Genomic DNA, 23347 nt, shown 5'->3' with positions numbered 1-23347 from the left:
ACAGCATGAAGGGAGAGGAAGAAGATTGAGATGTGCGTGTTTGCGGAGTGGCATTGGTGGCAAAGAAGGGAGGAGAGAGAGTAAGAAGACAGAGGAGTCAAATACTGGGAAGATCTGAAGGAAAGTAGTAATTTATTTCCAGGCTGCATGCAGGGCAGCTCAGAGGTACTCTAGTCACATTATCCTCCTTTTTCTTTAACTATATGGGCTGGCTTCTCTTTCTCCATTTCACACTTTTTTTTTTTTTTTTTTTGTTATTTGGCACACTGGCTTTCTTGATTTTGACTTTTTTTTTGTTGTTTCTCTCATCTCTTTGTAGACACGATAAAGGGAAGAAGAAAAAAGGCAAGCGGAGCTGCTGGCAAAGGAGCGCCAGCCCTGCACGGGGCCCCCGCTGCCTGGGGCTGGTGCATCATGGGAGACAGAGCCATCTCCAAATCAGGAGGGAGACATTAAAGAAGAGCAAGTGGAAAAGAAAGAGACAGAGAGAGAGAAGGATAGACTGAGAGAAAACTGGGAAAAAACAAAAAAAAAATGCATGCACAAACACATCTCCTCCACCTGTGTTTGGATATGGAAACAAAAGAAATGTGTGTTTATTTTCCTCCTTCCTAATCTGTGCCAACCTGTTTTCACCCAGTTCTTTAAACCATCTTGCAGCAAGTTCAGCAGGTCAGAAAATATCTCAAATCAACCAACCTACACTGTCTGGGTCACACACACACATTTTTTTTTAACCAAATACACGTTGTTGAGGAATTTCTGGTCTGTAATCTGACATCATGACGACTGTTGACATGCAGTGATGGAGACAGAAAGATTTCAACTATTTCTATTATAATAGCCACAGAAGCAACTGAGATAGAAATATAACAGAGACATTTAGACATTAGAAGTATGCAAAGATATTTATTTTAAGGATTTTGTTTTTGGAAATACACAAGGAATTGAATTGAATTTGTCATACTCTGAAAAGAAACTGAAACTCAGAATGCAGATTCCAACAAAGATGAACTTACAGGAAAGTGGGGTAGCGTGACTTGGCCATTGATCTTAACATTACGATGCATCTCTCGCTGCAGCTGCTTCTTGCTGCACATCTTGTAAGGAGGGATTCCATCTCTGCAATAAAAGCAAAAAATACCATTTAATGTTGTAAAAAGTAACTAAAATCCAATAATAACCAAATTTATTTTTTGTAATATGCTGATCACTGTATCAAAAATATCTCTGCAACAACTGCGCTGTTTTTTTTTTTTTTTTTTTAAAGCTCATTTAAAGCACCATAAAATAATACATAACAACAACCAGTGTTTACTTTCATAATGTTGCCGTTTGCGTTTTTGGGATGGGGTACCATGTGGCATTTGTCTCGTCACCAACAGTGAAAGTGATGCAGCGAAAGATTGAAAGCAGAGAAGCAATATCAGCTACTGGCAATAATAGTAATATTTATATCATTATCATCCCAGGATTTCATATCTATGAATATTTAGTGCAGGGTTTAAATTGTCAGCTCTTTGGTATCCTTTATACCCGATTAGCATGGTTGGTGTTGTTAGCATAGCTAGCATCAGTCTCCATATTCGCTTCAGGATTCAGACGCTTATCTTTGCTCTCTGAGGTTTTCAAAAGCTCCATCTCAAACAAGTTTCATTTCACTACAACTTTTCTGTCCAGCTTACTGTAATCTGATTTAGTAATCTGTTGCTCTTGGCCTGCTCTCTCACAGCCTGAATGAATGACAGGCACGTTTCTACATGGAGAGAATATGATTTGATTTAAAATAGCTCCTTAAATCTCAGTCTTTACTTTCATTTAATACCTCACTGATACGGAAAATAACAACCGAGTCTTCACTCAGTAACGGCTTCCTCAACAAAGAGTGTTGTAGTTAGCATAACCTGGTATCGCTTGTGTATGGTGCATTAACTGATCTGAAGATATTCAGATTTCCGAGTTTCAGACTGGCCACCGGACAGGACCCCGTCAAAATTTACGAATTCAGTTCAACGGAGGATTTTTCAGTGCATCTCAGGCATTAATACAACCAAACGCTCAGGCAGGTCTTAAAAGTCAAGATAAATACAGAAACGCAGAACAAAACATAAAAGAAAATATGAGCTAAAGACAGTCTTTCTGATTTATCCACTCTGTTATTCAAACTGAGGAAAAAAAAAAAAAAAACGCAACTTTCAGGATCTGGTTAGTTCGAAGCTACAAAAGACTAAAGCTGCATGCCAAACGGTGCTCAGGTTCTTTTTGCTTTACAGTTAGATGAAATAGAGATGTTTTGCAAGCAACACTAAAACTCTCTGGACAATTACGAATTTATTCTGGGAACCTAATCCTCCAGTTCTGTCTGCCGGCTTCCTCCAGTCAGCTGCCACTTACTCTCGGCCAATTATTGCGGCCGCTTTGGCCGCTCAGAAGTGTCTGACCTAGCCCAATCGCTACTTTTTTTCTGCTGCCTCTTTGAAATCTCACACTCATGCACATATGCACCCGCTGCCATCTTCGTTTGGCAAGCGCTCCGCAGCGAGCCTCTGATCTCGGCAACATCAAAAGGCTGGTTTGTAAGATAAGGTAATGTTTGAAGTTGGTGCAGCAGCATTCCCCAGCGTCCAAGTAAATCCATAAATAAGATATAAGCAAAAAGAGAGAGAAAAAAAAAATCCCACCCTTCCACCATCACTACCACCACCCTTTCTCCTCTTTCTAAAATCCATCTCTTTTTGTTCTTTTTCTGGGAAATTAAGATTTAAATGTGCTGACCGTCTTTTAACTGCTAATCAAGCCGTCCTCTGGAATGAGAAGGAGGCGAGGATGTGCTAAAGAATACAACTTTGACAAGTGACGCTGTTCAGCAGTTAGCTCATTTGTTTCATCTGAGGAACTTTATCACATTTAACACCAGAGAGATTTGATCACGGACACAAGGCTGACATGTTGATTCTTCTACCTCAAATTCAACTCTTCCCAAAGCACAACCTGAGACTACAAGCCGTAACCCCCGAAGGAACAGGAAGTAGCTATGGGAAACCCAACCTGAACTCCAAAGTTAGCAGCAAACAAAGCTTACCAACTCCTCCCTGACCAACTTCACTATTTATCAAAACATCCCAGACCATGTGACTGGACAGCAAGAGAATGGTTTCATGGCCCTCACTTTTATGGGGATCTCCTATTCAGCGGTGCAAGTCATTTTCAAAGCAGCTAGCCACCCTCTTATCCTGCTAAGCTCCCCTCACCTAACAATAGGCTGAAAGCGATTCGGTTAAGCCCTTTATACTCCGTGCACTTTATTTTCTCACTCCCTTGCACTTGGGAGCCTCGCCACTTCTTGCTTACAACTCTGGAAGATGGAGGAGAGAAGCTGCATGGGTAAACCAGACTGGCCAGGAGGGGAAAGGGAGGAGAAGGGGGCGGGGGTTCCTTACGTCTTGCCTCGGGGTCTAGAAACGAGTAACCCCCGTGAAAGCCTCGCAGACACATGATCTCAGCACACTGCGGAGGCCGGTGGCAGGAAACCGACCCACCATGTGAGAAAGCCGCCTTTCATTTGGTGCCAACATTTTTTTTCAATGAGTTTGTCTTGAGACCCGAATGGACAAGCCCCCCCGCACCCCACTTTACTCCTGCAGGTCTTCAAAAGGGAAAAGCGATTAGATAATATGAAAAAAAAAAAAAAAAGGAAAAAAAGTCTGGTGGCAGAAGGGTGGGTGGGATGAATACATATCAACATTGAGGAAATGAGGCAACGCCCCCACCCACATCAAGATGTCTTTTTTTTTTCCTTGTTCCAGCCTGCAACACATCATAATAAACTTCAAAAGGCCTTCAGACGTAATGACTTTCCCAGAGTTATCTCCCCTGAGGCCATAGTAACAACTGCACAGTAATAGAATTACCTGGAGTCAATCACAGAGGATAATTAAAATACATTACACTCCATTATTCTTCGCCAATGCAGTCCCCTGGCCCCAAGGAAAAGCTAAACCTGTTGGATTACAAGGCCAAATATTTTTCTTTACACCCCTGGACGTTTTCCTGGAAAGGTGTTGACTGACTTCTGGCCGGGGCTCATTCAGATACGATGGAAGTAATAAATTGAACAGAGCTTTGGCTGCGATCGGCTGCATGGAAACGAGCCTCCCCGAAAACGCTGCAGTTTCATCCTTTTAGGACCTGCACAAAAGCTCAACACTTACACACTACTGTCAGTCATCGACAGAGAGTCGTCTGTCGCTGCGTCGCTGGAGATCTCGCTGTCGTTGGCACTGGTGGCAGGGGCGAAAATGTAGCCGGAGTTGATGAAGTACGGGCTGGCGGGGTCTCCTCGTCGATGGGACCTGAGAGAGATCCAAAGACACGTTTTTAACGCGGGGTCCTAATGACATTTGGGTTTAAATGGTCTCAACAGATTTTCGGCTTCAAAATTCCACACACCATTTTCACGGATTCACCAATAAATCGGCAAGAAATCGGACCTCTCTTTCCCTTGATCGGTGCAGAAAGATGACTGATGAGTCGAGGGCTGAGAATTTCTTTGTTGCTTATTAAAAACAATAAAACCAAAAAGTCCAACCAGGTTTTTGGTCAGTAAAAACATCAACTAGTATATAATTTACTACTATCAAAATCAAAGAACAGGTGAAACATTTTGTTTCTCCTTTTGTGCAACAGTGCTCGAGAGAGACAAAAAAAAAAGACCAAAACCAGAAAAAATTGGGACCAGAAAGTCAGACCTCAAAGAAAACGAAGAGGAAATTGATTTCAGGCAGTAAGTGCTTGATCTCTATCTGTTTTTATAACATTTGAGAAATATGAGTAAAACTCATTTATCTAGTTTGGTTTTATTTTCTGGATGCTCCACAAATGATGGAGCACATGTTGGCTGCATTTTAAGTGAAAATGTTCTTTTTTTGGCCCACAGACTAAGTCAAATCAACTCTAAATAAAAGTGTAACACACCTAAATTTGATTGTAATCCAGATTGGGTGTCCTAAGGTAAATTTAAATCCATTAAAATGAATCTTGGACCTTTGCTTGCATGCTTTTCTTTTATAAAAAAAAAAAAAGTTAATGTGGTAAATCAAATCAATGTAAAATGCACATTTTCCTTAGATTTTTTTTTTTCTAGACCACTGCTTCCCAAAGTTTGAGTAAAAAAAATAGCACTTGTAGGAAACCTCTTTAGAAATTAAACTGAACAAAACTGATTTCAAGAAAGATAATTTATCATAAGAATGTTATTTTCAAGTAGACGAGAGCAACTACACTGGCTGCTGCTGGTGTTTCAGGTGTCGCTGTCGTCCTGTTTAATTGACACACATTGTATATTCTATTATTGCGGATCAGATGTCTCTTCCGCTGTTCTTAGGTGGGTCAAAAGCTGAACAGTTTGGAAACCAGAGCTCTAGACAACAGAAACTCAAACATGTTTTCACCCTCCACTTCCTTCTTCTCTGTATTTATCCATATGACAAATAACCAAAGCAAATGTCATGCTCTCCAGACTTCAAGACAGAGAAGGAAGGGTGAAGTGACACAGTTTGTTTGCTCTCTTTCCTGCTCCTGTTGGTGTAAAGTCAAACAGCTCCGAGTTTGTTTTGCTGATGTCCTCTGCAGATTTCTGTAATTTGAGCGGCGTGTGTGAGAGGTGTCCAGGAGGAAATGTGGCATCAGCGTTATTCTACAGGTTGTTGTTTACTTTCGTGTTCTTCCTCTCTAACATGTAATGGCTGCAGCCTTTTGTTGGGGCCCAGACTCCCGATCTCTCCCACTTTCACCTTCCTGACGAATTTACTTCTCCATCTCTCTTTGCTATCAGCCGGTCAAGCCCCCCGCCCCCCTTGCCACCTCTTCCCTGCCTTCCTTTCTAAAGTCTCTCTGTCTCTTTGCTCTCTATCCTGCTGTGTTGCATTCCTGCTCCAGGAGTGAAGGGGTGGACAGGGAAGGAGAGGAAGGGGGAACTTAAGCTTTAGAGAGGGAGTGAGAAGGAGAGAGGGAAAAAGGGGGAAGGAGGGCCCCTTTCTTTATGAGAATGCCTTCTGCCGGGAGAGCTGAGGAGAACCCCAGCATGACTAAAGCCGTAGGCCCCAAGCACAAATCTGACCTTTGGAGGGTCCACGCAAAGAGTCAGGTATTTAGCACAGCTGGGCTCTCTGCACACCCCCCTCCCCAACTCCCCATCTTTCTTTTCTTTCTTTCATGACCCTCCCCCCCACCCTTCCTGTTTTCTCCCTCTTCCCCTCCTCTTGTCTTTCTGTCTCCTTCCAAAGCATGCTTAGTCTCTGTCAGACGGATTTTTTCCCCCCTCTTTCATACCAAAGAGATAAAAGCGCAGGACAGAAATGAAAGAGGAGGGAAAACACTGACGCACATAAATCCATTGCGGAGCGGGATCTGCGGTCGGAGCGGCGGAACTGAGACGAGGATGTTTTGTCGTGCCGTTCCACCGCTTTGGAGTCTGGGAGTGTTGGAGGTCCCTCCGAAAAGTGACGAGAGGAGTCTGTGCAGTGGCAAAATTAGTTCCACATGTTTGAGATGGAAATTGGTTGACCCACAGAGATGGTGAGGGGCAGTGGGAAAGGGGGACGAAAGGGTAAAACGATGTTCTCTCTCTCTCTCTCTCTCCCTCCCGCTATTCTTTTTAAAGAGGAAAAACAAGAACACGGGAGATCACACCAGGAAAGCAGGATATGCCCACATGTCAACAAACCCTGCACTTATTGGTTCCCCCGCTCTCCACATGGCCACTTCCAAGCAAATGAGCAACTGTTGTTATCTCACATCTGCTCCCATGAAGGGCAAAAAACTCTCAGGGGACAAACTGGAGTCGAGTTATTACACTACTTTTTTTTTTTTTACTTTTGCACTATGTATGTGCCAGTGAGGGATTCCCACAGTGTGATAACCTTGAGTAAAAAACAAAAAAAGTATAATAACGTCACGGTTTTAGAGTTTCAAAACAAAAATGTACAACATGATGTGACTGCTTTTTCCCCCCAGCAGCTTCACATTTCTAAATTCTTTCTAGAAATATTTAAAAAGATGTAGCAGCTGTTCACCAGCTGACCAGCAGTCTGCAGCCACAGTTTGCTGAGACATAGCGCTGCATAATTCATTCATTCATCTCATTAAACCTTAGAAACGGTTCACAGAGAAAATTCCAGCAGTTTTAAAGCTGTAGCTTGTTTAAAATCTGATTATACCTACAAATTTAGATTAAAACTTTTTTTTGAAGTCCTACTGGACACAAATTTCCACCATCACTAGGAATTAGCCTGTTAAATACTTTAAAGCACCTGAAGTTGAAGTACAATAAAAACAGGAAGGCTTCCTTTAGCCAGCAACAGGTGGGGAAAGGGCAGCACTGCACTACTCTACGCTCCATTCAGTCGGCTAAAACTTCAGCCTCCCCAACACTGTGGTAAAGCTGGACTTTTCAAAACGTCAGCATACCTTTATACCAGCAACAAACCCATTTGACACGAAAGGTACAAATGATCTACAAACTTGGCGTTTTCTAGCCAAACAAGAGTATAAAGCAGCGACTGCCTTTCAGATAAGACAGATTTGTTTGGTCGAATAAGAAAGAAACAAGTTCTTGAATTTCCTTTGATGAAGCCTCATGCATCCAATCCAAGTTATGGAAAATCTTCTTGGCCTGAAAAGATTGCAGCTGTTGGACAATGTGTGGGATGACTTCTTAAGATAAAACGCAAATGCTTTCCACACAGCTCCGCTTTCATCTCAGACCAAAAGAGCGATATCTGCAAAAGTTGTTTGAATTTCCAGACATTAAGTAGACTCTGTGGCAGTAAACAAAATTTATAAAGGCTCAGAGAGGGCAGATTATATATATAAATATAAAAAACTATCATCGCACTGCTTGATGTAGCTGTAACAGTCATGAGGTTTTGGTGTCTGAATTCATTCCTGAACCGGAGGAGCGGTTTCAAAGCACAGGAAACTTGAGCAAACCAGCAGAGGGCTGCCTGCAAGACACCATTTACTTAAAAGGAAGGCTCAGATGCACTGATGTTCTGTATCCATCCCCGCCCCCTCCACCCCTCTAACCTCTTGACTAACTGCAAGGCAGGAGGGCACAAATATACAGGCATGTTCCTCTGAGAACCTTTGATCATGTGGCTTTAACTCTCTCCCCCTCAATCATTTGTGAAATAACTAAAAATGCACCAATCTGTCGTCCACGGATCAGAATCAGCCAATTTTCTCCTGCGCTGCTCTGATCGGTTAAAGGCAGGTCAGACACATCAGGACTAATAATTCCCATCATTTCTAGTCTTTAAAACACAACAACCGGCAGCTACTTTGAGTACTTTTAAGCTGAATAAAATTCTGATAAAGGCTGCATATGTTTTGAGTCATAAGCCGGGATCCTTCTGGACACTTTTCTAGTCTGTGCTACAATCACAGTAAAAAATTGAAATGGAGAGATAATAAAAAATCTGAAATCAGTACCAGGACAATTCTGATTGGTTCAACAACTGGCTCTTTACTCAGCAGTGGTGATCCTGGCTGCATACAGTTTGCACAACTGAACGCATCAGACAGTCCTAACATGTGAAAGGTGAGCAGGAATGCAAAGGTTACCTGTAGGTTTTCTCCAGCACTTCAGCTGCTGTCCGGATAGTAGCAGTGGCCCTCAGGTTCTTCGCAGACAGTCCCACCACAGACCCCAACGCTTTTGCCTTCAGGTCACTGCAACTCCACTCCTCTTCCTCCATGAGAGGAGGAAGATATCCGCACATCAGCTTGAGGCTGCCCAGCCCGCCGTGGTTCATGTAGGCGGCGTTCTCGCAGCCAGTGCGCACGTATTCGAGGTATATGTCAGAGGTCAGGAACATCTGGTACGCGTTCTCCTCCATGTGGGACTGGATCTCCGTCTGCGCCTGGTCGAACATGGCCGAGTCTATCTGCTGCTTCTTGATACTATCCCTTATGAAGGTCTTGGTGGCCGGTTTCAGCTGCTTCGCCACCACGCTGTTGTTCTCGATGTACCGCTTGAAGATAACTTTGGCAACTCGCAGCGTTTTGGTATCCTTTAAGTCCATCTGGCGGAAGCCGTTGCAGGCGAACCAGAAGTCCAGCGCGTCGACGCAGCGCTCCCGCTCCAAGAAGGTCCTGAACAGGTGAGCGCCGTCCAGGTCGCCGAGGAGGAAATGCAGAGACTTGGTCCACCGAACGAGCGGCGAGTCCGGGGACGCGCTGCCCTCCGGCTCCCCGAGTCCATCCTCGTTCCTCCGCGGCATGGAGCCGACAAGAGCAGCGGCGGCGGCGGCGGCAGCAGCGGCGGTGGGGAGATCTTTAACTTTACTCTGGGCTCTCATTTTGCCAGATCTGCTCGGGTTGTAGCATGACGCCTCTCCCTCCTCCCCCGGCACCGGAGGACGGGGAGCATCTTCTCGGAAGCTACCGCTGATGTGCTCCGTGAGCGCCCTGCTCATGGCTCCGGCTGCCTGTGTGAGAGTGCCGCCGTGGTGCCTCAGCTCCAGCTTCCAAGCTCCCCCCACCCCCCACCTCCAAAAAAAAAAAAAAAAAAGAAAAATCCTCCTCACTCACTCGCTAAAAGCAGCGGGGGAGCTTCTCAGCTCCTCTTCACTCTGAAACACAAAGTATTGATCTAATCAAAGCCAGATCCTGCCTGAACTTCAAAAGACAGACATCAAGTAAACAGTCCCTTTCAAAAAAAAAAAAAATAAGAAAAAAGAAAGAAAGAAAGAAAGAAAGAAAGAAAGAAAGAAAATAGAACTAAGGGTTCACAGATAAAGGGAAAAATGAAAGCCCTTTTTTCTCCCTGGTTTCATTTATCTATTTATAACCTAAATGAGAGATCAACTGCAGCCCACATTCTCTACGTGCATTGATCTGCCACATCAAAACCATTTCAGCAGAATAATCATCTCGCACACGGTAACTCTCTTCACAGAATCGCATACTATAGCGGCTTACACGTGTTCTCCTAACGAGTCCGTGTCACAGGCTTCAACTCCAATTAATTCCCAATCACACACGACCACTCACTTCCACTTGTCCGCACAGACTCCCCGTATGCACCGCCACGAACTTGAGCGGAGACGTATCTACACCGTGCGTGATTATTATCAATCAGAGCGGGTGATTACAACATGTTTTTTACAGTCCGGAGACGTGTCTGAACTACCAACGACTGAGCTGGTAGGAAGAAGATGAAGAAGGAGAAGGAGGGAGGGAAAAGCTAAGCAAAAGCTACTAGGATTGGGAACTTCTAAGAGACCGTAGCCGCAAGGACAAGTGGAAACGGATGGCGAAGTAACGCACCAAACAGCATGTAAACAAAAAAAAGAGAGAAAATGTTACATACCATGGCAGAGTCGATCGGAATAAAACCCATGAAAAGTCAAGAAAAAAAAAAGTTGAGCTCTTAGTCCATTTTTAGATCAGTCCAAAACTCTCCGAGTGGTTATATAGTCCCCAATAAGAGAAGAAATCAGCGACGGGCGGACTTATACCGAGGCTCCGCCGCGCCACATGCACGTCAAGCAAGCGCTGGTAGTTTAACGCACTCTGTCCCATTCAACAACTGACCTCAGAGTAGGCAGGCTCTTCGCCTATGTAGATCGCTGGGGGTGTCAAAAATCTGAAAGAGGGTGGAGAAGAAGAGGGGTCACACGTTTTTTTTTTTTTAAACCCAGTCAAAAGAAGAAGCAACACCGCCCGACAAATGCTCGGTTTTTTTAATCTTAGCCACACATTCATACATTCATGCGCTCCCTCTCGCTCCTTAGCAAACGCGCACAGACACACACACAAGCCTCTTATCTATCACACCGTATTTCTCGCCCACAAACAAGGAACACAGCCCACATTTCTCAACTTCAAAGCTGAGGAGCAGCACATCAAAGCGGCCGAGAGAGGGGGCCTGTGGAACAGCTTCCCTGCACAACTCACCATCCATGTTGCCGCTCTGATTAGAAAACGTAAAAGTGAAGTAAATACGGTCCCAAACAAGCAGTCTTGGCTTCGCTCCCTGTCCTATCTCTCGCATTCGAGAAGTTTAATTCAGTCACAAATAAAATAAAGCAGCTTGTTCTCCTCTACTGCTCTTTTTGTCTCCGCAGGTAGGTGTTTCGAGAAGTCATGGCAGGCGGTTGAAATCCTCCCGGCTGTTTCTACACCAACTGGGCTAAAGGTTTAAGTGCGGACTTCAAAGTGAAGAACCGCTGGCCTGGTCCCGGAAGAGACATAAAAAAAATGCTGCATCCTGTCTTCACAATTAGACGCAAAATAAAGCAAAAAAAATTAGCCACCGGGGGGCGAAATAATAACACTCAGTACATGATTAACATATTAAACTGTTTTCCATGCCAATTTCTGCTATCAAGCGTCATAAGTGAGGCATTTATGAGGGTTTAATAAACTTTTACACACAGGGAAGGACTAAGTTGTCTGCCAGGACCTTATCAAAGAAAGCAATCTTCAGCCAACTCCCTGAGGCTTTGGAGCTTCAGAAGTATTTGATCCACCGCGCCAGTACTATTATTCTCACTGTCTTTCCGTTACAACACAAAGTTTCAACAGGGACACAAAGCAAACAAAAGCAACAGTATGTTGACTGTGACCTCCTAAAGTGACAGAAGGGTTAGCACTCGCTGCCGCATTTTAGTTTTTACAATGGTCTCCTTTCTGCAGGCTTTTATCATTATAACCTGCCTAATTACAACTTTTCTGATATATTTTTTATTGTACAGTAGCGGTTCTTGAATGAATGGTGCCCTGGGCAAGAGCCCTAGCAGTCCATGCTGTTTAAAGCTGCAGCTTATCAGAACAACAAGAAACAAAAAATGTGATTTTCATAAGAGGGTTTTCAGTCGAGATGGACAAGGTCAATATGTAAATGCTGTAAAATCATTTTTGAATAGCTTTGACTTGTTTTTCACAAGCGTCTCAAGCTAATAAATGCCAAAAAAGCATTGAAAATCCCCTTTTCAGCAAGATAACACATACAAATTGGGACTGGTAGTAAGTTTGGGGCGTGGACTTGGCCTCCAAATTCCTCAGGTTTCAGTACAATCAAACTTATGTGATGTTCAAGAAAGTTGAATCCAAGTGGTGGATGATTAATTTGAGTGAATTATTTTGTTTTTGCTCCCTATGTTTTCACATGGCAGAATTGCCTGAACTACAAAGGGAAAAAGATGCATAACGCATAAACATTTGGGTAATATAAAGGGGGCATTAGTTGAGCTGAATTCTGTTTTGGGCCTTCATGTGGCCTTGGACCTTGGCACCGGCGTACACAATGATTTAAAACTTATTCTTTAACTTTTGGGCCCGATTTAATAATCCTGTGGAGTGAAACTGTCAAATAATTTACATATTAGTCACAGGATTTTAGCCACAAAGATGTGAGTGTAACACACTCGCCAGTTCCACATTCAGGGGAAAATGGCACAGCATGACATTTTGATTGAAATTGGACACAGAGCAAAGGCAAAGAGCTGTTCTCTAGTCTTTTAATTCACATGACTTCCCTAATGTCATTGTGACAGAATCTTAAAGAGTGGGTTAGACAGTGATCCAATCCCATGGTACTTCAAAGGCTATATTGTCCCTTTGATGTTGAAAATCAACTTTAAAGGAGGATATAATTATATAAGTCAGCGGATTCAAATTCACAAAACTCCCATGATGGTACAGGACAGGACAGCTAATGAAATCCAGCTTCTCTGAGGTCACTAAAAGATTATTAATTCATGCTGAGTTTTAGGAAGCAGGGAAAGAAACATAATGTAGAAACAACAATGTTCGCTTAAATTTGTGTGAAATCTTTGCCCCTTAATTCATCCACTTTGGCAAATATATATATTTGATATTTTAGCTATTGCTGTTATTTGGATGATTGTAGTGTATCAATACCTTAGCTTCATATATAATTTGTTAAGTCATTTTAAAATGGCTGGTCTGACTTCTCTGAAAAATCACTTCATATATTGTTTGTCATCTAAGCAACATGTGATGATTACTTGTTTGATTAGTTTGATGTAAAAAGCATGTTTTCCACAAAACATCTGCATTTCTGTAAAACGTTATCACCAACTTGTGATGACCAAAGTCGAACCAGTTATCTCCACCATCCATGCACCTGCTGTGCACCATATACTATCCCCACCACAATCGTTCCAGTCAACACCAGAGGGAAGAAGGAGGAAAAAGTCCAATTACTTAACAGAAAGACAAATGTTGCCCCATGCCCGTCCCACACTATCGCATATGCAAAAGTGTGGAATAAATAAATGGAAAAAAATAAACAAGGTCTTAATTTCTTTTTTAACAAAGCATGACATGCATTTGTAACCAACCCCCTTTACTAATATAGATCTCAATAAAACAAAATTCATTAAAATTTGTGGATGTAACTTGTGAAAATCTAAAAACATTCAATGGGTAGAAACATTTTCAGTCACCTACTGTCCTACAGATGCTCCCTCCTTTAATTCTTCTTTTTCTAATTGTTGCGAGATGTTGAACCCAAGAGACCACACCTGTTGACCACGGAGAGAGCGCTCTTGTGTCGAGCAGTAACAAAAGGGTGAGGTTGCTCTAAACTATCCACAAGAAACTCCTTTTTGAAGTTGACCTCGCCCTGACCCCTTTGTAAGGACTCTAACCAACTTACTGGGGGGATCCAAAAGCACTAAAAGCACAATGCAGGAACAAAAGTGCTGCCACCGACAGGCTACAAAGCCCCCCCCCCACACCAATAAAATAGGGTGACCTCAAGGCTAATTGAGAGCTCGTGATCTGGGAGAAATTAAAGGCATCTGGTAGGGCCACCGCAAATTGGAAATGAAACTCGTCTTTAATTAGAGCCTCCCTTACATGGCAAGGGAAAAACGTTCATTTCGCTCCTGTCAGCAGAGGTGTCATCAGGACGCACAGAAATAGACAGGGGAGTTAAATGATGGCACTGGAATGGAAGAGATGATTTGTTTGAAAGAAATCCTTTTCCCTCCTTTTTTTTTGTTTCTCTCTCCGTTTCCTTTTTAGCGATGTCGCTGCCGAACTGCAGAAGTCTTTGATGGTGCATCATTAGTTGCATCAGTCAAACATAAGGCCCGTATTAAACCCCTTTTTGTCACTTTTTCACAAGAACCTTTGGATTTGCATCACATCACAGCCAACAACCTGTGTTCCCACATCGCGGACAATAAATCCCATACAGCTTGTTTTTTGGTTGTTGTTGTTTTTTTAATCACTCTTTGCTCTTTCCAAAAATCCCCATACTAAAAAGGCCAAAAAAAAAAAAAAAAAAACACAGACGAAAGGGTGGATAATTGCAAATAACCCAAAATTTGGATGTTCAAAGGCTGTGGAGGGTTGGAGTGATAATTTTGGCTGAAGCATCGCCATAAACACTAATAAAATTAAGTGCATCGGTGGGGAGGAGGGGGCGTGGCCAGGCGTCCCTTTGAACAGACCCTGTGATCAGTTCCCCCTCTCAATTAGCGTATTGTCCACTTCTCCTTTCAGCTGGGAGGGAGGGGGAAACTCCCCCCCCCCCCCAGCTTCCCTTTGAAGTGATTATCCCTTTATCTCAAGCCTGAGCGAAGAATATCTTGGGGGACAATGGCAAATTAAAGCCCATATGGAGAGAAGCGTGAATGTCTGTTTGTAGGCTCTGAGAGAAACGGCAAAAAAAGGAGAGAAATAAACAGGGAAAGGAGGGAGGGAGGGAGGAAAAGTGTGGTAAACAGCATCGTTCTCCGTGCAGATGTCAACACATTCCCAGAAAAAAAAAAAGTAATTTAGAGTTGACACTTGTAGCAGAGAGAGTTTGTTGGAGAAGCTGAAGGAACTGCGAGGAAGAAGGATGGGGTGGGGGCTGGTGGAGGAGGAGGGGGCATCTATCTGCTCTGACAGATGGAGAAAGACAGAGAAGCAGGAACGGGGAGATAGAGGGATGAGTGTGGAGAAGTAAGAGGAGTGCAGTTGTCAGCAGAATCAGATGGCGGTCAGGCAGACGGGCTTGAAGAAGATACAATTAAAGTGTGGAGTTAAGACGGGCTTTGAAGTTGGACATGGTGCATAACACCCTTAAAGTTTGAGAAGCCAGCCATTCATTCGCTTGTTACGGCTTGTTAGAGGAGCATTCCTCTTTAAGGGCCCAATTTGACAAAAAACAAACTCTAATGTCAATTTAAGGGACAGTCTTAATAAATAACTGGTGATGACAAACAGGTGAAGGTTGCCAGCAGATAGGAAAATAGGCAAAACCTCATGGTCGTCTTCTGAAGCTCATTTGAGTGACTCAATAATAAAAGTGTGGGTGAGTGAATGTGTGAGCGCTGAGGATGAATACTTACTCTAACTTCCCCCCTCTCTCTTTTTCTTTTTCCCTACAATCCTGTTTATCGGTGGCTTAAAAGTTTAATAATGTGTAGGAACAATGCCTGCGATGCTTTGTCTGCACTCAAACTCCACCTAATGTGAGTAAATGTTTGCCAAGGCAGACAGGCAGAGTCTGTGCGTGTCTGCGTTTCCAAGGTGTAATTCAGTTTGCACAGTTTAAAAACCACCACTGGCGTGCCAAACCACATCCTTGTATTCTTCCAGTGTGTCTCGGTACATTTTAATCGCAACTTACGAGACATCTCTGATGTCCTTGGTGTCATCAGCACCGCATGCACCTTAATTCACAATCTCAAGCAAAAAAAAAAAAAGTTCCACATGTCTCCAACAAACACCTAAAATGAGTTATTCTGTATTGGATTTATAACTAAGTCTTTATAACTGTCATGTGAAATCAAACAACAAAAAGCAGTTTCTGGTGAGGAATAAATTAGGAAACTCCCCACATTTATACCCACTTTAAATGCACATGATGGGAACATCATCACTTTAAAACTCGGCCACTTAGTTTGAACCAGATATTAATAGAGAAACATAAAAGTGTCCCGCAGAAACGCCTGTTGGGACAAAATACCCAACACTGTCAGGAAAAACAGAAATTGCAGCAACATTACCATGATGTGAGCGAATTAAGTGGGGCACAATCTTGATGTTAACGTAGAGCATGTGATACTGTAATGTTTTACCGCTGCTGGACTAATTACATCACCTTCATTTTAATGATTTTAATGATTGCACTGAGACTTTTGTTTTCTTGTTTTTTAGATGGAAATGACATTAGTGGTAAAAATCCTGATTGAGCCTTTGTCTAAAAAAAATCATTTTATTTATGCAAACTGTGTTGTTAATACAAGCCGAAGCTGAAAACCAAGTAACATTTGATGTTATAAATTATCTCACATCAAAAAAATGTGAAATATCTAGCCTTCTTTTGAGCACATGATATTTTACTGATGCATCAAAGTTATTACAAAATAAATCCAACTAAGTCGTCTTTTTCTGCTCTACATGTAAAGTAGAACAGAAAAAGTCAAGAAGTCCAGGTTTTTCTAATTACTAATCCATGACTTTCTCTTCCCTTCATGAAGAAATAGGCAACAACACTACTGTGGGGGCTGAATCGCTATTTATTTTAACACTATTAGCACTGAGCATGACAGTAAAGGAGGTAAAAAAACATAAATATCCAAACTTCACTACAGCAAAGAACGTCATTATTTGGGTCAAAAAGTTTTAAAACCGCTAGTTTTGTCTGTCTATATGACAACCAGCTGTTTGGAAGGCATGCCAAACAACAACAACAACAAAAAATAAATAAAAATCTATCTATAAAGTATCTATAACCATGTGATGTGTAGCTATTAGTAAAATTATGCTTTTCTCTTTGTTGACAAATTGAAAATCACCTTTTGGTTTCGTGGGCTGGAGCCCATGGTATGATGAACTTCTTTAAATACAATGTTATGATTAAAAATCTTGTGACTTCAGGTATTATCCCATCTTTCAGCAGGATAATTATCAAAAACATATCCCTACATGGTTCATCTAAAACTATGTCAAACTTTCTCCATGATGACCTCAGTCCCCTAACCTAAATCCTATAGAAATCCCACCAGGCGAGCAGAGGAGGAAAGAGAGCAAAAGAGAGAAACCACAAGAGAGTTCAGGTGATTTAGAGAGAGAGCTTGTGTAAAGAAGTATTGAGAATGGTTTCTCTCTCTCTGTAGGTTTCTACCTTGTTTTTAGCACATGGCTAGGTTGACAAAACTTTATTTTGGACAACATGGAGCCCTTGGTGACTCAGTTGGTGGAGCAGCCGTACCATGTCCCTTCCCGTTCTTTCTGGACTCTGTTTCCTGTGCAATCATTGTACAATAAACCCCACTAGTGCCAAGAAAACCCCTAAAATGTTATTGATTATATTGTGTCAGTAAATAAATTTACTGAAAATGAAAACTTTCCCTCTAAATTTTCAATGTGAGGATAGATGACTACGGAGACCTCCAGGGGAACTGGGGATTTTTTTTTTCTTTTGCGTTCCCTCGCAAAACTTTTGCAAGGGAACGAGGAAAAGAAAAAAAAATCCCCATGTCCCCTGGAGGGCTCCGTAGATGACTGCATTAAGACAACAGAAGAAAAACCAGTAAGCCGATTTAACATGTGTGTTTGATAGATTGCGGTAAGGACTCGCTCAGACAGCAGACACAGCAGGATGGAGACAAATTACTTTTTTAAACAGCTCTTTACTCTTCTCCACACTTCTTTCCACGTTTTACTTCCTTGTTCTTGTTCACGTGTCACAAAGCTAACCAATCGAAAACTAGGCTGAGTGAACGAACAGAAGGTGTAACCCCAGCTTTAAAATCCGAATAGGGTAGATTAAGCATCAACAGTAAAAACATACAATAGCATAAAGGTGATTGCGTAAGTGCCTAATGACATATTTGAACGAGTTACAAAGAAATCTAAGAATTAACTTCTGACCTCTACACTCACGTAGCACAAAATAAGGAGACTGTTCGTCAAGCTCCTGCTTTAAGTGTCTATATAAGACAGTAGTACTGGGCTGTATTTAAACCAGGTTGTATAAAACATGCAATCAGTGCTTCGAAGACATGACTCATTGGAAAGAGATACCAGAAGATTTTGTTTACACCTGAGACTAAAACATGCCATTGATTAAGGCTGTAATTTGGATATTTTAGACCACAATTCTGACACTATGACAAGAACTGCTGAATAAAAGAGATGGCCACAGTTTGGTAAAACATGTAATATTGTTAGTAGATGCTTTTTGGCAGCGTTCTTAAACACAAAAGGACAATAAATCAATGACAGACTGATGTAAAAATGAATTTATGTTCACTGTTGTTGGCATTATGGACAACAGTTGTAGATTGTGCAATGCAAAAGCAAATAGACTGAGGCTAATCTGAACAGCAAGTCAATGTATCATTATGACTGATTAATGAGTTCCACCCACTGGATGGTGCACAACGCCACTGTTTATATCTTTACATGATAGCAACAAGAAACAGAAAAAAACCACCATAAGACCAACAGAGAGAGGTGACAACGCTCCTTTGTCTGAAGAACAAGTGGCACAGACGGTCCTTGTGATATCAGCATATCCACACCCTGCCAGTTCTGTCACGCTCCGACTGAAAGGCATGCACGATGCGTGGCAGTGTCGATACAAAGTCAGATTCCGTGAAACAAACCAAACAACCGTCTGTGTACATAGAATTAATCAAATATTCCATTACCATCCTCACGGAAAAGACTGGTCTGTGTTGTTACGTTCAACCCTGTTTTGTTTTTTTTTATTCTGCCCCATTAAACACCAAGCTGCTTCCTGCTGCTGGACTCAGAGCTTTACACAGGATGTGCCGACAGAAAAAGAGACAAAATAACTCAATCATCCTGTAAAAAATGTTTGGCACCTTTCGACCAGGTGAAGGACGACGATAAAAGCAACGAGACTGTTAAGTTTAATTTTAAAGTTAGATTCACATTGTGTACGAACACAGGATGTGACAAACATGCACTCATCTTTCATTCCTATTGTTGAATATTTATCTGATGCCACAGCAACATCATGTAGAGAAAAGAAGTCCAGGGTGGCAAAAAGAAGGCTAGTTTTTTTTTTTGGCTCACAAGTAAGACAAATTTTGATTCCAAAATCTCTAATTTTGGATAAATAAGAGATGAGACTGTAAAGCCAAGCCTTCTTGTCCAACATCAGTGTTTGACCTAACAAATGAGCTTCTGGAAGAACGATCCAATGTCCCATGAGCACAAACTCTCACAGGAAACCTTCACAGAAGAGTTGAAGCCGTTTCAAAAGGATTTGATAAATTATATCGATTAAAAATGGGACACCACTTTAGTTTCATGTGTGAAGGCAGATGAGCGATTTTCTTTTGCTGTGGCCGGTACGTACCTTTAGATTCAAATGGCAAATGCCAAGCAGTTTTAGTGGCAAACTGCCCAAAGCAGAGACTTTCCTTAAGAACTTCCGGTTGGGGCCAAAATATCTGTTGCTGTCAAAAAAAGAAACAGTACTGCATCATCCTACATGCCAATGTTGAATAATTTATGTGCAAATTACAATACCAAAGTAGTCCCTGCAATACTGGTAGAATCACTGTAAAAAGCACAATGTGTTTTTACACATAACACAGTTGGAAAAGTACTGGGTTTGTGTCGAGTATAAGTAAATGCTGAATTTCAAAGGACAAGAAGTCTACCGCAGCCCCATGATTCATACGCTGGAGCACGGCTATCCTCATAAAATATGGGGATTGCATAAACGTTCAATGAATCCCAAATGTGAAAGTAACATGTCTTTGTTTATTTACCCAGTAAAGTAAACTCACCCACCCAAACTGCAAACGAGGAGTCAAAGAACCAAACAACTCAAAACTCCTTGCTTTTCTGTGACGAAGTTAAATAACAATTAACAGACTTTCATGGTTTCACTGTGAGTCACAGTGTCTTTAGGCTGCGCTTCACGCGCAAGTCTCCAAAAGCATCTCGTAGTGAAATCACAAAGTGAAGTTGCTGGGCAAAAACCACCCAAAAGCCTCATTTGTAGCATTCAATCACTTTTAGTCTCAAACCGCAATGACTCATGAATGTACAAACAAAACGGTTGGAGCAAAACAGAATGTTTGGCTCCAGAATGAAACACTGATCTTCACTTCTTTTTTTTTTTCTCCCTTCTTTAAGGCAGTGATATTTTTTAGCGAGCCAGACCCACCTACTGGGAATAAAGGAAGTCCCACATGAAGCAAAAAAGAGCAATCATACAGGTGCTCAGCACCGGCCAGCTGCATAACGTTCCTTTAATCCTGAAAGAGTTTCCAAATCCATAACTAAAACTAAGATAAAAGTGTTCTGACCCTATTGTGGAATGTTTCCCAGTGTCATGCAGCTTCCCAGCAGGTGTGCAGAGGGGAGGGGGAGTTTCAAAACATATTGCACAGCAGATAGGCAAAGAGGAACATCATCAAAGCTACGCTGCTTTGCACCTCACTGACTGCTCTGACAACCGATAGGGAAAACTTTCCCACAGAGAGGAAAAAAAAAAGATGGAGAAAGGGTGCAGAACTGGAAAAGAGAGATGTAAAATGAAAGTACAGAAAGGGGGGGGGGGGGGGGGGGGAGAGGGAAAAAAAGCAGAGGGGAAAAAAGGGTCAAAGAATGGAGAGGGGAGCTATAGAAGGACAGAAAAAATATGTATAATGTCATTTTCATGCAATTTAACCAAGTTGAATGTGGGGTTGAAAACAGATCTCATGGGAGAAAACTTGTGAAACTTCTGTCCTGAGAAGTAGCGAATAGCAACCAAAAAAAGAGAAAACAAATCTCTTTCTATCACTTACTGGTGACGTTAGTCAAAGCAAAGTTCTGAAATACTTTAGAGAAAATCATTCTAAGCATATCTTGTCATTAAAGCTGCACTAGATAACCTACAACATTGCTCCTGATCAGAAACAACCAATCAGACCTCGGAGGAGAGTCTTAGTGCTGCCAATCATCCTTGTGTACTCGCAGCCCACACCCTGCTCTACAGCTAGCCTACAGTGAATGTGCAGAATAGTTAGCATGGCCACCAATGACGCTGGACGAACAAGTTTACTGTAACATTATGTTGCTTCTCCGCCATTAGCATAGCTGAAGCAAACCTGCAATCTAGAGCTTGTACACAAGGAAATGTGAGCAGTACATACACGAGCATGACTTACAGTGCTAAGACCCTCCTCTTGGCTCTGACTGGTTGTTTCTGACTGAGATTGGTGTATTTCTGTAGATAGTAGAGCTCACATTCTCCGCAGATTATCTTTCTGAGATTATACTTTCAAGACAAAGTGACAATTAAAAAAAAAACATGTAAAGAACATATTTTTTTATAAGGGTTACCTTCTGCAGCTTTCAATGAGACAATACATGCGATATGCAGCAGTGAAAACTCATCTGCAAACAGGAGACCTTAAAGAGAAACACAAAACTAAACAAGAATTAAATACAATGTCTTGCTAAAGTATTTACACCAACTAGAGTTTCTCACATTTTGTCACGTTACAACTACATGCAAAGAAGTTAATGGGGATTTCATGTGACAGTGCAACATGAAGTATACAATTGTGAAGAGGAAGGAACATTACATGAAGTAAAAACCTGAATAGTGTGGTTTCTACTAATGTTCAGCCCCCTTTATTCTGTTGCAACAAATAAAAACCCATTGCTACTAACTTATATTAGCAAATCTTGGTCTATCATACGAGCCCCGCAGCCTTAGATAAACCTTTGCAATTGAAGAATTGCTGAATGTTATTATTGACAAACAATGCACATAGTCTTTTCTCTTTCTTTAGCATCTCAAGTCATTGTTGAAACACATTACGTCTAACGGGGACACCAAAAATATGGAAAAGTTCCCTTCAACTTAATGGGAAACACTTCCATAATGTCCATGCTGGTGATAACAGGTATAGGCCATAATTACATTTATTTAATCCGCTTTGCAGTTGCATCAGCAGGGCAGGAGAATAACAGACACTGTGAGAGCGAAGGGGTCGTCAAAGTTCACCGGGCTTCACATTAACTAGCAGAACCACCTTGGAGTTGAGCAGAGGCAAAGAAGTTCAGCCGTCATCACCGCTGCTCTGGAGCTGCTGAAGTGTGTCGACAGAGCTGCATGAAAGAAGCAGAACCTGAAGATGCAGAAATGAATGCTGAAACGAAACAAAAGGCTGAGGGGAAGGTACAGCTCCTCATTGTAAACTACACTTCTCCCCTACTTTCTGCACAGATAAAAATCTGGTCACTGGTGCCATAAAATGTAAGCAGAGGGAAAAAGCCCCCGCCCCCGTCGTCGGCAACGTTGTTTTAAAGTGGAAATGAGGCTGATGGCAGACTTGGTGATTAGCCCCGCAGCTAACATGAAAGGAAAGGAAAGAACAGCTGCTAATTTTCTCCTTTGACCTTTGCCTCCTGCTGGTATTTCATACAAGCTCTGATTTATGAAGGAGTTCGACAACAAGCTGCTACCGGACAGATTTTCATGAGAGAAAGACTCAGCCACATTAGACAACCAATAGGACCCATCAGATGTTGTAGAAACTGATCTATGATCTCATCTTTTCATTTCAGTCTGCCCTTGTGTGTTCTGTGTGCGGTGTTGATTTGATCTATTTCCCCTTCTTTTTATTGAAATGTTTTATAAAAAAAAAACAAAAAAACAACAACAAACAAACAGTTTTTTGATATTTTCACTCTTCCAGCCATGGACTTCTACTAGCTGGGGAAACTTAGAATCCCTATTTTTGCTTTCATAAATGGCACAATAGTTCCTGTAATTACATAGACAGAAAAAAATTATATTTTTGAAAACACTGATGCTTCGAGCCTGACTTACAACAACAGGCACGTAATACATGACAACAACAGTGGTAGTTTACATGTTTGCCATCTTGTAATTTATCTGTTTTATAATTCGACATGACACGGAGAAGAAGTTCAGTGTCATCAGTGCTCTACACAAAAGGCTCCACTCGCGCTTTGTTGCTTTCCTTTTGCATGTCCCAACGTCCATGTTTAGCGCCACTTACATTTCTGGAAACAGTTCCATGTGAACATCCATCCATCCATTTTCTGAACACCCTTGTCCCTCAGTGGGGTTGGGAGGGTTGCTGGTGCCTATCTCCAGCTAACGTTCCGGGCGAGAGGCGGGGTACATCCTGGACAGGTTGCCAGTCTGTCGCAGGGCAACACAGACACACAACCATGTGCACACACACACACACCTAGGGGCAATTTAGACAGACCAATTAACCTAACAGTCATGTTTTTTGGACTGTGGGAGGAAACTGGAGTACCTGGAGAAAACCCACGCATGCACAGGGAGAACATGCAAGCTCCA

The 23347-nt window shown here is 42.1% G+C and overlaps 1 protein-coding gene across 8 annotated transcripts in view; it reads right to left on the bottom strand.

Moving 5' to 3' along the window:
- The window catches only part of LOC106946209 (axin-2-like), a 109107-nt gene that overhangs the window by 12284 nt on the left and 73476 nt on the right, over positions 1 to 23347 (bottom strand). For 4 of the 8 annotated variants that reach the window (XM_015030401.1, XM_015030407.1, XM_015030400.1 and 1 more), the window contains 4 exons: positions 10373 to 10648; positions 8623 to 9632; positions 4212 to 4352; positions 1020 to 1122 (listed from right to left, as the gene is read on the bottom strand). In XM_015030401.1, the coding sequence (XP_014885887.1) occupies positions 1020 to 1122; positions 4212 to 4352; positions 8623 to 9476 (1098 nt within the window). In that variant the 5' untranslated portion in view covers positions 9477 to 9632; positions 10373 to 10648. Of the gene's footprint in view, positions 1 to 1019; positions 1123 to 4211; positions 4353 to 8622; positions 9633 to 10372; positions 12843 to 23347 lie in introns of those variants that run through there. The other 4 variants (XM_015030404.1, XM_015030406.1, XM_015030402.1 and 1 more) reach the window with 4 other exon arrangements.

This window comes from Poecilia latipinna, unplaced genomic scaffold (assembly GCF_001443285.1).
Source record: "Poecilia latipinna isolate Pla-1442-1.1 unplaced genomic scaffold, P_latipinna-1.0 Scaffold180, whole genome shotgun sequence".
Lineage (NCBI taxonomy): Eukaryota > Metazoa > Chordata > Actinopteri > Cyprinodontiformes > Poeciliidae > Poecilia > Poecilia latipinna.
Note: the sequence above shows the minus strand (reverse complement) of the source record. Positions and strands in the feature narration are given on the sequence as shown.